Source organism: Pteronotus mesoamericanus, unplaced genomic scaffold, assembly GCF_021234165.1.
Source record: "Pteronotus mesoamericanus isolate MK-2021 breed Mesoamerican mustached bat unplaced genomic scaffold, CSHL_Meso_final scaffold_167, whole genome shotgun sequence".
Classification (NCBI taxonomy): domain Eukaryota; kingdom Metazoa; phylum Chordata; class Mammalia; order Chiroptera; family Mormoopidae; genus Pteronotus; species Pteronotus mesoamericanus.
In genome coordinates, this window is record NW_026555308.1 from 31847415 (window position 1) to 31862086 (window position 14672).

The following is a 14672-nucleotide window of genomic DNA, read 5'->3' on the forward strand; positions in this document are numbered from 1 at the left end:
GCAGGAGGCAAATCATCCCACTGCTTCAGCGTGCTGGCTTACAGGCTGTCCCGGGTAACACTGAGCGTGAGAAAGGTTCAGAGGGGTTGGCAATGTAGGAGGCGTTCAACAGATAACCACTGAGGTACCAAAAACATAATATGAAAATGTGTAAAGTTCTAGTTATGACATAATGATGGTATTTAATTTAGAAAAATATCACATACATTTACTGTGATCGTCTCCAAACTCTGTTGGTGTTATTACCCACTTTGATGAATATTAACATGGACTAAACGCACCACTGCTTCATTTTTATTCTGAGGAACATTTGGTTTTGCCATTATCTACTGTTTACTGACATTTCCACACACCAAAATCTTTCCATACATAGATAACTGAACATAGAATCTTAATTTTATAGTAGAGAACACAAACATTTTGGTATTGTCCTCAGCATTTAATATTGCAGAACTAATGACAAGCATCCTTCGAATAAATAATAAAATGTTCCTTCAGTATTAAAATTTCTTAATAAAAAGTATTAGGTCAAAGTTAATAGTATGATATGTTGTTAATACACAGATGAGTGAGGCATGAATAAAATAAATTTAATCCCATCTCTTATAGTAAATTAAATGATTTGAAATTACAGGTCACTGTCACAGGTCAATTGAAAAAACAGTATATTCATCTTTTTCATTATTCTGTGATTTTTGATGATGCAACTTTTTAAAATTGTGTATACCCAGGATATAAATAATGTACTGCATACTTACCGGGTGACTTTTATGCCACTTTGCTGAATGCAGGATTAACATATTTGGGCTTTTTATTGCTTGAGTAGAAAGTGCTCATTACTTATTATTTTATGTTTATAATATAAAAATTAAAATAAAACAAAAATGTTTTTAAATGGCATACATCACACTGTTGTAGTGGTTGATTTCCTCAAGATCGTCTTCTGTGGTTTCGGTGCAGTGGGAGGAGGCACAGTTGCAGGTCTGAGAGGGGGGAAGCTGTTACTGTGGCTTAATCCCAGTCCCCCATTTTCCAGTGGAAATGGAGGGAGATGGGGTGGAGGAGGGCGGGGAGGGCCTTGGTGAGGAAGCTTTCCTGGTGGCTGGACAGGTTCACTGTGTAAATGGACCTCCCGGTGTTTTATGTTATACCGGGTGTCACAGTCAGGACAATAGCCATGGTACTGCACTTTTTCATTAAACCGAACCCGCTCCCGAGGCCCTGCCTGGGGACACCTGTCTTTTTCAGGTCTATGCATCAGAGGCTGCAAGGACACCTTGTCCGAGTTGTTACTGGGTGTGCAGCCGATGTCGCCATTGGGAATTTTGTTTGGTGCTCCTGGAAAGCCTCCGTTCCGCAGAAGGGTGCCATTGGTCTTTACTGGATTGACAGCTGGCACCACCCTTTGGGCATCTTCACACTTCACAGGCGTCAACCGTGGAGGAGGTGGCGGCGGGTTTGGCTTTCTCAGGACCGTGAGGATAGCAGATGGATGTGCTGGGGGTTTAATGAGAGGTGCGTTGGCCTGCACTTTGATCTTCTCTATGCTGGAGGCTGTTGTGCCACTTGAGCTACTATTCAGGGTGTCCGTTTTGGAGCTGTCAGTCATCTCATCCTCCAGCTGTAGGTCAGAGGTCAGGGTATCAATCTGATCAACCACCTGGTGGAAAGGACAAGGTAACTGTGTTGAAAAATGACCCAAAACAAAATATACTAGAAACAATGTCTTCCTGTCTAGCTATACTCTGCTATGGGTGTCTTGACAAATGTTGAATTGTGTATTCCATTATGGCATAATGTTTTCATTCAATGAATTTACTGAACGGCTACCATAAGAGTGGGGTTTGATAACATAATGATTTCACATGCCTATAATATAATACACTGTTTATGCATATGCATTATTCTTAACTCTCCTATGCCCACCAAGATAAAATCCTGATGCAGAAACATAACAGACTTTTAAAAACAGGAGACGGGGATTTTGTTTAGCATGTAGAAAGCTACAGGAGAACATTAATCTCATGCTAAAAATGCGAAAATGTCAGACAATTTTAAAATCCTAACTCTTCTGGACCATCAATGAACTAAGATCATAAAAAAACTAAGTGAACTGAACTGCAAAGAGTTTCAAGTCCTCTTAGGATAGATAGGACACATCGATTGTTTTACTTTTGGAAAATCACAAGAAAAGAGGCAGCCTCCAGCAAAGTGAGTCAAAAAACCAAAACACTTAGCCTTGGCCGTGTGGCTCAGTTGATTGGAGTGTCGTCCCATAAATCAAAAGGTTGTGGGTTTCATCTGAGGGCGGGGCCCATAGAGGAGGCAACTGATGGATGTTTTTCTCTCTCTCTTTGTCTCTCTCCCTCCCTCCCTCTTCCTCTTTATAAAAAAATCAATAGATATACAGGTTCCGGCAGAAGTACGGCCTGCTTGAGTGTGGTTGGTAGGGTAATAATATGGGTGTAATAATTTACAGTTTTAATTTGAAGATTCCACCTAAAATGTCATATAGTGTGCTTGAGTGTGATATTGCTATGTTACAGAATTACATGCTTATGATTTTGTAATAAAAGGTGTTGTAATAAAAGAGGGGCATTATTTGTGCTGGACCCTGTATGTCCTCTGGTGAGGATAAAGAAGAAAACAGCTAAAAGTTTAATGAACATTACAGGCAGAGTGAGTGCTGTCACACCAATTTAAAATTCCTAGGAGCCCAGACAAGGTCATCGGTCCTCACTCATTGTCTCTTCTCCACGTGCCTCTCACCTGGGAGACTGAAGGCAGGGAAGAAAGTGGAAAGAGTCTCTCTTGGGCACAGATGAAAAAACAAACCCATTTCCCAGACACTTTTCTTTTACAAAACAGAAGCTTTAAGAACTAGGGCAATGGCAAAAAACCAAACCAAACCAAAACAGAGAAGCCCCTCAGATCTCTCAGACACAGGCAATGATCTCCTGCGTGCGGAACAGGGTAGAAGGAGAAGCTGAGTGTCCTCTGGGAAGCGGGCAGAAAATTCTCTGAGACCCAGGAACCTACACCACAGATACCTGCTGTCACTCGGGGAGGGACCCAAGTCACAACCACCACTCAAAACCTGCCACACACACAGGCAGAGGCAGTGGGTCTTACCTTAAGTGAAGGAGAGTAATTCTGAAGACAGGAAAATTAGGTAGAAGCAGGTTAGACAAGGCAGTTTTAAGGAAGGATTTCCCAAGGGCATTGGGGAGTCATGGAGTTAAAGCTGCCCATCAAAGGTACCTGGCGCCTCCCATAGCAGGCTTGCCTTAGGGTTTCTGTCCTGTTCAGTCACTGTTTGGGGGCAGCTTGTGGGAGGATGACCTCAACTCAAACGCTGGATTCAGAGGACGTCAGTCGGACCCTCAGTCGGGCCCTCAGTCATTTACACTCTTTGCAGTCAGAGATCGTGGAGCGCGTTCTCGTGACTACCATATGTGCACTGTTACACATATATGACAATGGAAAAGTTATGAATTGCATGAAAAATAATTAATTTTTGTATGGAGATAGTCCCTTTAATTCATATGCTCCATTTGTAGGTTTTTTTTTTCCTCCTCTCTACTCCGGACCAAGTTTGTTCAGCTCTGAAGTTGGTTCTTCGCACATGGTGGTAGGATTGGGTTCAAAACATAAACATCACTACCAACTGGAAATTTGGGAGGATATAGAGATTTTACTTCTTTCTCCTCATGACTGGTTCACGCTAATACCACTAGAGCTCAGCCTTCTATTTTAACTCTTAAATGTATCTTAAATCCATTCATTTGTACTTTCATTTCTTTGATGGTAAGCTGAGCCACCATTATTTACCAAATGGGCCACCCAGAGTCACCTTGCTCCTGCTTGCATTTCCATAGTCTCTATGATCTTTTAGAAATGTGCCCTTGTCACCAACATGCTTAGAACCTTTCAATGTGTGTTCATCTCTCCTGTGATAAAGGTCAATTCTTAACATAGTCTCCAAGGTCCTATACAGTCTTCCTCAGTGTTGCGCTGGTGTTCAACAACTGGTTTTTAGGGATGCAAGGATTATCCTGATTTGAAAAGTTTGCCAGTTTTCAAGTGTAAACTTCCACCATGGTCAATTTCAAGTTAGTAAATGCAATATCACTGAACGTGAAGTTGGAATGAAATGTTCAGTAGCACATCATTATAGTGTTTCCACCATACCAATAGAATAGATGCAAATGAGCTCGGGAGTACAAATAATAGCAAAAGGTAATAATATAATTATAAATAACTAAGAATAATTAGAAAACCTTATTTTTAATGTACTTTATTTAACATAAATTTATATACATACTTTTGTTTTCAGTAAGTCATTTAACAGCTGGCTTACAAAATCTCTAAAAATATAGCAATTGGACCTTTATAGCCCGTTTAAGCCAGCGCATCACTGTCTTTCATTCCTAAATAACTCTTCATCCTCAACTCTGATAAGTTTCCCATTTCCCTTCTGTTCTCAAATATCTCTGGTCTTCTTTTAGATGCTCAAAATTGCTAGTCTGCTTCCTGCCACAGGACACTTGCACATACTAATTTTTTCTCCTTGAAATGCTCCAACCTTTCCTCTTCGTTTTATTAACTCCTATTCATCTTTAAAATCTTAGCTCAGTCATCACTCATAAAGTAAAACTTCCCCATCCTACTGAAATTTCCCTTATAGGTCAAGTCGACTTATTATATATTCGCAAGGAACCATATTCCTTTCACTTTAAACATTCACATATTTTTTTATTATAGGTTTAGTAGTAGTGTGAGCACTGGAATAGTGTTTCCTCTCTAGACTCTAATCTCAGTGAGATTACACACCTTGTTTTTTTTTACTATTGTATCCTAAGGCCTAATGTAATGAATGGCACTCATTAGGGGTTCAACAAATACTTGTTAAGTAAATGCACTGAGGGTTATTTCTTTACTTCAAGTGAGAGCAGAATATAGTCTTTCTTATCTGAGCTTTTTAATCCTCATCTGAGAATATGTTTATTGATTTGGGGTTGGGGGGAGAGAGAGGGAAAGAGAGAGATGGTGTGAGAGAGAAACATCTATTGGGTGCCTCGTGCATGTGCCCTGACCAGGAATCAAACCCACAACTTTTTGGTGTATGGGACAACACTCCAACCAACTGAGCCACCCAGCCAGGGCTCCTATTTGATTTTTGAAAGTGTTGTTACTTTAAAAAGTCATATTTTCTCAGTTATATCCCAGAATAAAAAAAGGAGTTAGCCATAAACGATTCACAGATTTAGTGGCACATTCTCCAGCTCTAAACTAGGTGGCAGAGAAATTAAAGTGGAGGACATGTAAAGAATGTGAGAGATGGGCGCACAGTGTTGGCTCATGGGTGCTGTGTAGTATTGAATTTAGAGAGGTTATTTACCCTAAGCCTCTTATCGTATTAAATGTCTGGAGCAAAGGCGAGAAAGCTGGTCTAGTATGAGAGCTAAAGCTGACATTCAGAGAGGAATAAGTACTGCTTGGGTCCCTGATGGTTCGATAGTTCCTGGATGGTTTTAGTCTCAACATTGTTATCAGTATTTCCTGAGTGCATATAAAATGCCAACAGAATAAAAAAACAAAAACAAACAAACTACTACTCTCGAGGAGCAAGAAATCTAGTCAAAGAGCCTGACATACAATTAATTAGATACTCGATCAAATAACTGTAAACTTGCCACGGACCCAAGTGCTCTGAATGAAAAATACAAGCTATTACAAGACGAGCATAAAAGGCCCCATCAGAAAAGTTGGTGAAGCATTTCTGAGGGATGAGTTGCAGTTAACTAGAAGAGAAGTGATATTAGCAGTTCACTCACAAAAGGGTCTGTTAAAGGTCCTTTGAAAGAAACTCTTTTTTAAAATCTGTATTATATTTTCTCCACTACCATTTAGTCCCCTTATATCCCTCTCGCCCCAGCAATCCCTGGACTCTTGGCTGAAGAGCATGATGAGAGATGTCGTTAGAGAGTTTGGTAGCAGCTAGGCTGTGAGAGTCCTTGTCGGGTTGTGATCAAGTACTACATATGTTTGAAAACAGTTGCAAAAGTGAGAGAGGCAATATTCAAAGAGACCATGAATTGGTATTTTTCAAAATTAAAGCATCCCCTAATTAGAGAAGTAACAGTATCAAAAAGGAAAATGCAAACAAACCCACACCCAGACATACCATAATGAAAATATAAAACACTGAAATCATAATAAAAGTTTTAAAACAATAAAAAGGGAAGACTAAGTACTTAAACAGTAACAAAAATTAGGCTGATAGATTTTCACACAAGCAATAGACACCTGAAGAAAATTTAGAAATGTTTCATACTGAAAAAAAAGTAATTGCAATTGTAATATATTTTAACTCTTCTGTAGAAGTGAGAGTAAAATAGACATTCCCAGACAATAAAGATGAAAGAGGGTGTACATCTTATAACTCAGTCTTGAAAGTACTGATAAAAGACAGTTCAGAAAAATGTAAAAAGCCAGAAGAAAAACTGAAATACTAGAATCATAGGTGGGCGGACAAAGAAATTGTTAAATAAGTAAATCAAAATATACACTAATTAGAAAACAATAATATTCTAGTGACTAATTTGAAAGGAGGTTAGAAAAATGTTAAACTAAAATACTAGGAAAAAGAACTCTGGTTGGAGAACAATCAGAGTGAAAGCATTTTTGTTACATGTGTAAGAAATCAGTGTCTATCTGATATGGATTAACTTTAAGTTTTTATGCATATGAAATATTTTAGGGGAACTACAAAAATAATAGACAAACATAACTTTCAAAGTAATAGATGGACTAAATAAAAGATTGGCAAATCTAAGAAAAGAAGATACTACAAAAACTAAAAAAAGGTAGTAAATAGAAAAAAATGCTCAGGATAGTATAAAAATAACTGCAAATATATTAGTAATCAACAAGTATAAGTAGATTAAAGCAATTTATTCAGAAAGAGAGAAAGATTGAATTTTAAGTGACAGAAATCAGATATAGCAAACAAGTAACCAAATGAAATCTGATACAGGTATATTAATACTTACCAAAAAACTCAACCTACATCTTTCTTAATCAAAACAGTTTTGATACTTAGGAGAATAAAAGTGAATAAAACAAAATTAAGAGATCCTGTATAGACCCACAAAAAAAATGGGAAAAAAGATTATGAAAAGTAATTTCCATAAGGTGACCATCAAATTTCCTAAAACCATGAAAAACACACTCAATCTCACTAGTAATCAAGGTGATGTAAATGGAAGAAAAATGAGATAACATTTCATAATTAAAAAAAGCAAAATGACTCCAATTGTTTGTTAGGATGTAGATAAATAGGAACTTTGAACATGATCAGGGCGAATGCAAATTCAGTCAGTTGAGAAATTTTTGCCCAATAATTTGGATAAGGTACATACCTTAAGGTTTAGATCTTCTAGGTGCAAAGCCTGGATTACCCTAAAGAAACTACCAGATGTACAAGCATTGACAAAGCACAAGGACAGTCACTGCAGGTGGTTCTTTTGTTTGTTTTGCCATAGCAACTCACTGGAAACACCCTACAATCTATAAGTAAACGGCTAAGTAAATATAAATTAGTTCTAATGTAGTAATTTGAACTGTATGTATCAGCAGGGATAAATCTCAAAAAACTAATGCTAAACAAAAAGTTAAAAATATAGTCAGTATATTGTTCATATACAAAGGCACAGCTAATTTAGTTTATGTGCCGTGAAAATAAATAATACACATCAATTTTAGGCTAGGAGGAAAATAGATGTTGGGAGGCAACAGCTATATAGCTGAAATATGTTATTTCTTTTAAAACTTGATAGAGAGTAATTAAAGTGCTGATGTTTGTTAAGTCTGGATTATATTTGTTACAATATTTTCTGTCATGTGTGGAAAACCTTACAATCCAGAAATAAAATAAATATTTAACATGAGTTAAAGTTAGAAAGAAAGAAGAGAAGTAGTTCTTAGAGCTGCCACGTGGAGAACACATTGAAGGGCGCTGCGGTTTATTTACTCGGCTGGTTAGATGGCGACTGCTGCCAAGTGAGAGATGAATACACTAACCAGACAAGGAATACACTGTACCCTTATTATGATGCTTCTATATTTTGCTCAAACTATTTTGAAGTATCATATTGCCACAAAAGGAATAATAACCACAGACATGATGGAATTAAAGTGAAAACAAAATGAAAGAAAGTAGGACTAGAAGGGCAGATCATTTGCAGCTCCTTGGAGGTGAGGAGACAGGATGGTATCAATCCTAAATCTAAGGCTATACACACCTAAAATAACAGGAGCAAAGGAAAAATGTGTATCTCAAACTTGAAATTCAGTTATCTGTCCAATTAATTGTGACTACTCAGGTCTATGCAAGACTTTGCTAATGGGAGTAAAACGGAGGGATTTAAACAAATGTGTAGTGTTTGATGGCTTCAGGAGGTTTTTCTTAGCCTTACACAAAGGGAAGCTACGGTCAGATTGTGGAGTATTTAAAAATAATGATAACTGTGATTTAAGAATCACGTGAACTCAAGGTTCTTGCATCTGGGAGAATATCCCTAAATATTTTCATAACAGAGAAGCAAATTTGAAAGATATTAAGTGATTATATGAACCAATTTATTTGTAGGAATACAAAGTTCTGTTCATACTATTATAATAAATGTGGAACCACAAAGAATAAATATAAAGACATTGAAGGGTTATCAGAGTAAAATTCAGAGTAAACAGATTTACTTAAAATTTTAAAAAAATTGGAGTTCCTTTTCCTATGTTTTGTCCTTTTATTATTACAATTGTTTTAATATAGTAGAATTGTCTATTTGTGTGTTTCCCCTCAGACCATGTAAGCACACATTTCCATCTTTGTCTCTGGCAGAGAGTATGGTAATTGCACATAGTACGTATTCAATAATAATAATAATAATAATAATAATAATAATAATAATAAGCTGAGTGAAGGAACTGGATAAAAGCAAATTCCGAGAGAAAGGTCTTTTCTTGCTACTACTTCCATCCTTCCCCTGTTTTCTCAGCTTGGGAAGGATTTTCAAACTCTTCAACCCCAGCAATTGCTTTTGATCCAGATGCACATTGGAATGGATTTGATAGTGGGAATGGAAGACAGAAATAGATTTGGTGAGATGGTAAATTCTCTTTCTATGTTATCTGACTCTTAAACCCTAGCTTCACAGCTTGCCAACAGAGACCTTTCAGTCTTTCTCCAAATTATGAGTTTAAGTGTATATTTGTCTTTAAATATTTATCTATATAGCTCTAGATAAATCCTACTTACCTTGTTTAATTAGAAAACCACATAATAGATAGTTCAATTGCCTTTAAAAAAATAAAACTCTCTTTCAGCTTCAGTGACTCCTTCTCCAGGGCCTCCTCCGTAACAATTCTCGACCACTGATTTTCACTTACAAACTTAATGAAAGGAAAGGAAGAATTTAACCCCAACTTAAATCTGTACAAGGAAATTTGTACATTCTTCTAAGGCCTTTAATATTGATTTATGAAAACAAATATACTTTTCAATTTGTGGCAAGAGTCGCAAAAAACTGAAAAGAAAAATGAATAGAAGCCAAGAAAAAAGAGACAGGTAAAAATGCTCCCTAGCTACAACAATTAGACCCGTGCTCAGTGGCTGAACCCAAATGCAGGCTGACCCAAGAGGTGTGTCCAAAAGAAATATACAGGTTAGCAACTGGAAGACCAGTCAGGTCCTTCCTCAAAGAGACGAAGCAGAAGGCAGAGGAGTCACCAGTGGGCTATTCTAGCAGGGAGACAAGAGGGCAAATTCCTTCATATTCCTATCTCACACATTTTATTTCCATCTTTAACATTGTATCAAATAGTAAAAATCTACATTAATCTATGTATTGATGTACCTACCTATCCATCTATGTGTATTCATGCTATTGATCTGGTGGAAGGATTAAAATGACTAGTTCATCGTACAGCACATGGCTTTGTGTTCCATTACTACACTTGTTACATACGGCATGTGAATTGACATGTGTGAATAACCTGTAATTATTTTGTGAACAGTAGTATAACACTGAATTACATTTATGTTAGAAATAATTTAATAAGTAGAAGCATTCAAATTATTCCATAATTTGGTTAACTCTGCTTTGACATTTATTGGTTTTTGAAAATCTAGAAGAAGATAAGGACCAATATGTATTAACAGATAAATAGTGAAGATGAAGATGCCATTATTAGTGAACTTTGTAGTAACTCTAGTTAATGTATTTAGAGAGGTTTGATAATGTATTGAGTTATAAAATAAGAATACATTATAAAAATGATAAAATATGAAATATACACTATTATTAAAATGAGGATTATAAAACAAGCACTAAATTAACAAAGATTAATAGAAAGCATAAAAGATAGAATCTTAAAAATATTCTAAACCATTAATTTTTAAAAAGTTAAAGGAATATTCAAGAAAAATTTAAGTCATAGAGAACAGTAAAATCAATACTGGAGCTTCAACAACTAAAGGGGTTCCAGGAATAGAAAATAGAAGTGTGGAATGGCAAATTAAAGAAATTATAAAAGAGCCTTGGCTGATGTGGCTCAGTTTATTGAGCGCTGGACTGAGAACCAAAGGGTGGCCAGTTCGATTCACAGCAGGGAGCATGACTGGGTTAAGGGCCAGATCCCCAGTAGGTGGCACTCAAGAGGCAACCACACATTGATGGTTCTCTCCCTCTCTTTCTCCCTTCCCCTCTCTAAAAATAAATAAATAAAACCTTAAAAAAAAGAAATTATAAAAGAAAATTCCATAGATGACAATACAAATGAAACTTCAAATAGAAAGAGCCAACCATGTATTAATCAGGATGAATGAAAAGGAAAACAAAGTCAATCACCAAGCAAACCCAAGACACCTGGAAAAATAATGGAAATCAAATAATCATCAGAGTTTCTTCAGGAGAGAAAAGTTAGAAAAGATATTTTACTAGTAACTTCAAAAGTTCTGGTGCAAAATGAGTTCAGCCCCAATTCTATACCTGGTTCAAAATTAACAACCAATTGTAAGGAAAAAATAAAATATTTTTAGATATTAAGTAAAGACAATTTACTTCCCTTACATCTGATTTTCAAAAGTTAGGGATATACTGTAGCACAAAAAAGTGAAATTCAAGAAAGAAGGAACACAAAAGATCCAAGAAATATTAACTAATACAGAAGTGTGAAAACAAATAAAAGAATTTAAGAATGAGACCTATATCACAGTCCCTGTGATATAGCAATTATTCTAAACTGAAATGGGAAATCAGAGGCTCCAAGGAAAAATAACAATAAATTATATTCAACAGGTCATGTAACCGAAAATTTGTCACATATTAGTGATATGAAGACATGAACTTAGCAGTGTAGATGATGAGAATAATTATGTGCAAAAAGAGAATCCACTTGAATCTTGAATTGAATTTCCTTCTGAGAAGGCTCAAGTTTAGAAACACAGGCTTAAACTGTTTTATAAATTCATTAACATTGTTTTGTTCCACTTATACTATTGGGATGCTGGTTATTAAACTTTCTTTTCAATGTATGGGCAAAAGCAAAAAAGACTAATTCTTCATCTTCCACAAGATGAGTCAAATAATATAGTTTGAAGTTAAAAAAAAAGGGGGACGGGAGGTTGAGCATATCATTTAGAGAGCTGACTATCTGGAAAACAAAGACAAATAGCTAAAACATGCCTAGATATAGGGTGGAGATGAAAAGAAGATAAATTTTACTTACACATCTATACACAGAACTTGATTTGGAGATTGGGATGCATGTGCTTGTATTAGCCTGATAATAGTTAAAATCATACACAAGAAAATCAACAAAAAAGGATGAACCTGACAGATGTCTTGAATAATAAAATAAAACTTGAAGAAAAAGGCATTTCTTGGCTGAAGCCATAGCATGTGCTATGGCATTAAAGCGTGAAGTATGACTTTTTTATCTGTTAATAAAAGAATAAGGTAGTAGGTGTTATGGGAGTCAGTGATAAGTATGAAAAGATAGATAAAGGCCAGCTTGTGGGGGTTCTGTAAGCCATGGTAAGAAGTTTAGACACTTTGATCTACATTTTAGAGATAAATCCCCAAAAGTTTCAACTTGTGACACAGGTAAAAGAATGCAGATGGGCACACACGTTTTAGTAGGTTCCTTTCTTTTTAAGTTCAATTATTTTATACCCATAGCATGAATAGTATATAGACAGCACAGGTCTAAATATAAAATTCAACCACAGGCATGGTTTGTCCAAATATTACTAGGCTCCAGCAGCCTTGGAAAATTACGCCAGTTTCAACAGTTTATGTTACTTGAAACACTAAGTGATCCAAACATTTTCACTCTATGATTTGCCAAAATAAGATGTTTAATTTTTTAAACTTACAACACAAAAGGACCTGCGTTCATTTAACTTTTCCTCTTTGAACTGTAAGCATTTCTGAGTTGCTCTTGAAGGAAGTAAAAATTCCTCAAATTATTATACACAAGTTCTAATTGTCACATACTCAAATGTTTATTGTTTTGAACAAAGAAATGAAACAATCAAGTAATAAGGGAGAAAGTGCTATTAAAGCACAGTTTAGCTTCATATGGTTAATATGTACTACATGTAATGATCACTTCATCTAAGTCGCACATTCACTTGTCTGTAAGTTTCAGTGAGCAAGGTATTTACTACTTTTCTCTGTAACAAACATTACCCCCAGATTATAACGGCAGAGATGTCATAGCTCACTTTAATTCATTTTCATAAGATATCTTGTTATTTTCACAAGGAATACATATCTACTGAGTCTGCCTGTGAGGTATAGAAAAGGAAACATCCCTCATCATAATTTGCTTTAACAGCTTAATAGATGTAAAAGGCTCATCTACCTGCATTTTGTGAGTATAAACTTCAAAATGATTCCATTATGTTAATAATGTTCGGGAGGAAGCTGTAACTCATGATAATGGAACTGTAGACTTTAACGCAAGCTTACAGCTCTCAAATCTATATCTTTTTGCATTTGTAAAAGCATAAATGAAATAAACCTCGGGTGTTGGGAACCGTCCTGCCTGGTTTCAGGAACTGCAGCCTCGCTGACAGGTGGGAGGGCCTCAAGACTGGAGCTAAGCAAGGAGGCCTTGGGAAAATAGGCCACTGAGGAGACAAAACCTGTCCGCCTGGCAGGGGCACAGCCCCTGCTTCCCTCACATCACCCTGCTTGGCCCTGAAGGAGGGCTGGTTAGTCAATGACGGGTCAGACTCCTCGATGGCAGGGGCAACCTAAGACAGGCACAGTCACATGAGGCAATCAGGGAAGGACTTGGGGGACACAGAGAAAGGGCAGAAGACCTTCACCCCTCAGCTTTTATATGGCCAGAGTCCTCATTTTATCTGAAAGAAGTCTCCTTATCTCTTGGGTGCTCTGCTCTGCCCATCTGGCTCAGGCTTGAAACAACACTAGAGGCAGGTAGAGTCCTAAACTGGATGAGGTGGTGTCTGGGGGAAATCAGGCCTAGAAATAAATTACTCTCCTTGAAGCATGCTTTGTGTTTCCTAAAGCTATGATAACTGGCTCATGTTTGGAAGGAAATTTACATTATTCATGGACCCTGACCGTAAACCATTTGGCTCTCTTATGTTTACTTGTCTTGGACACATGCAAATTGGTGTGTTCCTGCCCTTTGTCTTCCTCAAACAACACCTATTCTCTGTAAACATTAACATACTAATGTAATGAGATTATCTGTACATTCTTAATACCTAACCCCCATTGATAACCCTTTCAATAAAAGCCACTGTACACAGGGGCTTGGGGCATTCTCCACTAGAGGGAAGCACTACCTCCTTTCCCTAGCAGACCGAGAAATGTCTGGAATGACTTATTTTATTTCCCTATCCGTAGTGACCTGGAGCGGCTCTGGGAGACAGAGCCCCTCCCCCTCACTCAGGTTTTGTACCATATTCTCTACGATACTAAACTAGTTCAATAAAAAATATTTTGTAAGCATCATGAGTAAGAATACAAGAACAAAATTCCTTTCCATCCAATTCACTCCTTTCATTTAATCCATTCTCTGCACTGTAGTCTGAGACTTTTTTAAATATGTAGATATTATATATATATATATATATATATATATAAAAACATAATATAAATGATTAAACTTCAGGTAGTATCCTGTTGCTCTTAAGATACAGACCAAATACCTGATAAGGTCACCATGCTCCCAGGAGTCTGAGTCCTGCTTCCCACACTGGTGTGCTCCTGTGCCACCTCTTCTTGTTTTCTGCCCTTTTCACTTCTTCCAGTGCTTAGAAGATGCTAAGCTCCTGTCTCTGCATCTCTGAATAAGTATTGTCTGTCTAAACCTAGTTACTCCTAACTGTTTCCCTCCAGAACACAAACACCACAGCCACGTGTGGGCATACACACTGCCCATCCTTCAAAAATTAGCTCAAATATCTGCTCTTCAAGAAAATCTTCCAGATCTCCCCAAAGTCCTATTGCACAGCCCCAAAGCTCCTGTGCCTGTTTCATGGCACAAACCCTAGAAATAAAGTGATTCATTAACTCTGTGATTATCTCTTTAAGGTCTGTCTCCGTGGCGAGAATGTAAGCTCTGAGAGG

General features: G+C 36.9%; 1 protein-coding gene across 3 annotated transcripts in view; it reads right to left on the reverse strand.

The window, feature by feature from the left end:
- PRR16 (proline rich 16) overlaps positions 1 to 14672 on the reverse strand; it is a 260062-nt gene that overhangs the window by 89411 nt on the left and 155979 nt on the right. For 2 of the 3 annotated variants that reach the window (XR_008530509.1, XR_008530510.1), the window contains exon 2: positions 759 to 1660. Coding sequence is in view for 1 of the 3 variants with exons in the window: in XM_054589909.1 (XP_054445884.1) it covers positions 905 to 1660 (756 nt within the window). In the remaining 2 variants the exon portion in view is untranslated. The remainder of the gene's footprint in view (positions 1 to 758; positions 1661 to 14672) is intronic. The other variant, XM_054589909.1, reaches the window with a different exon arrangement.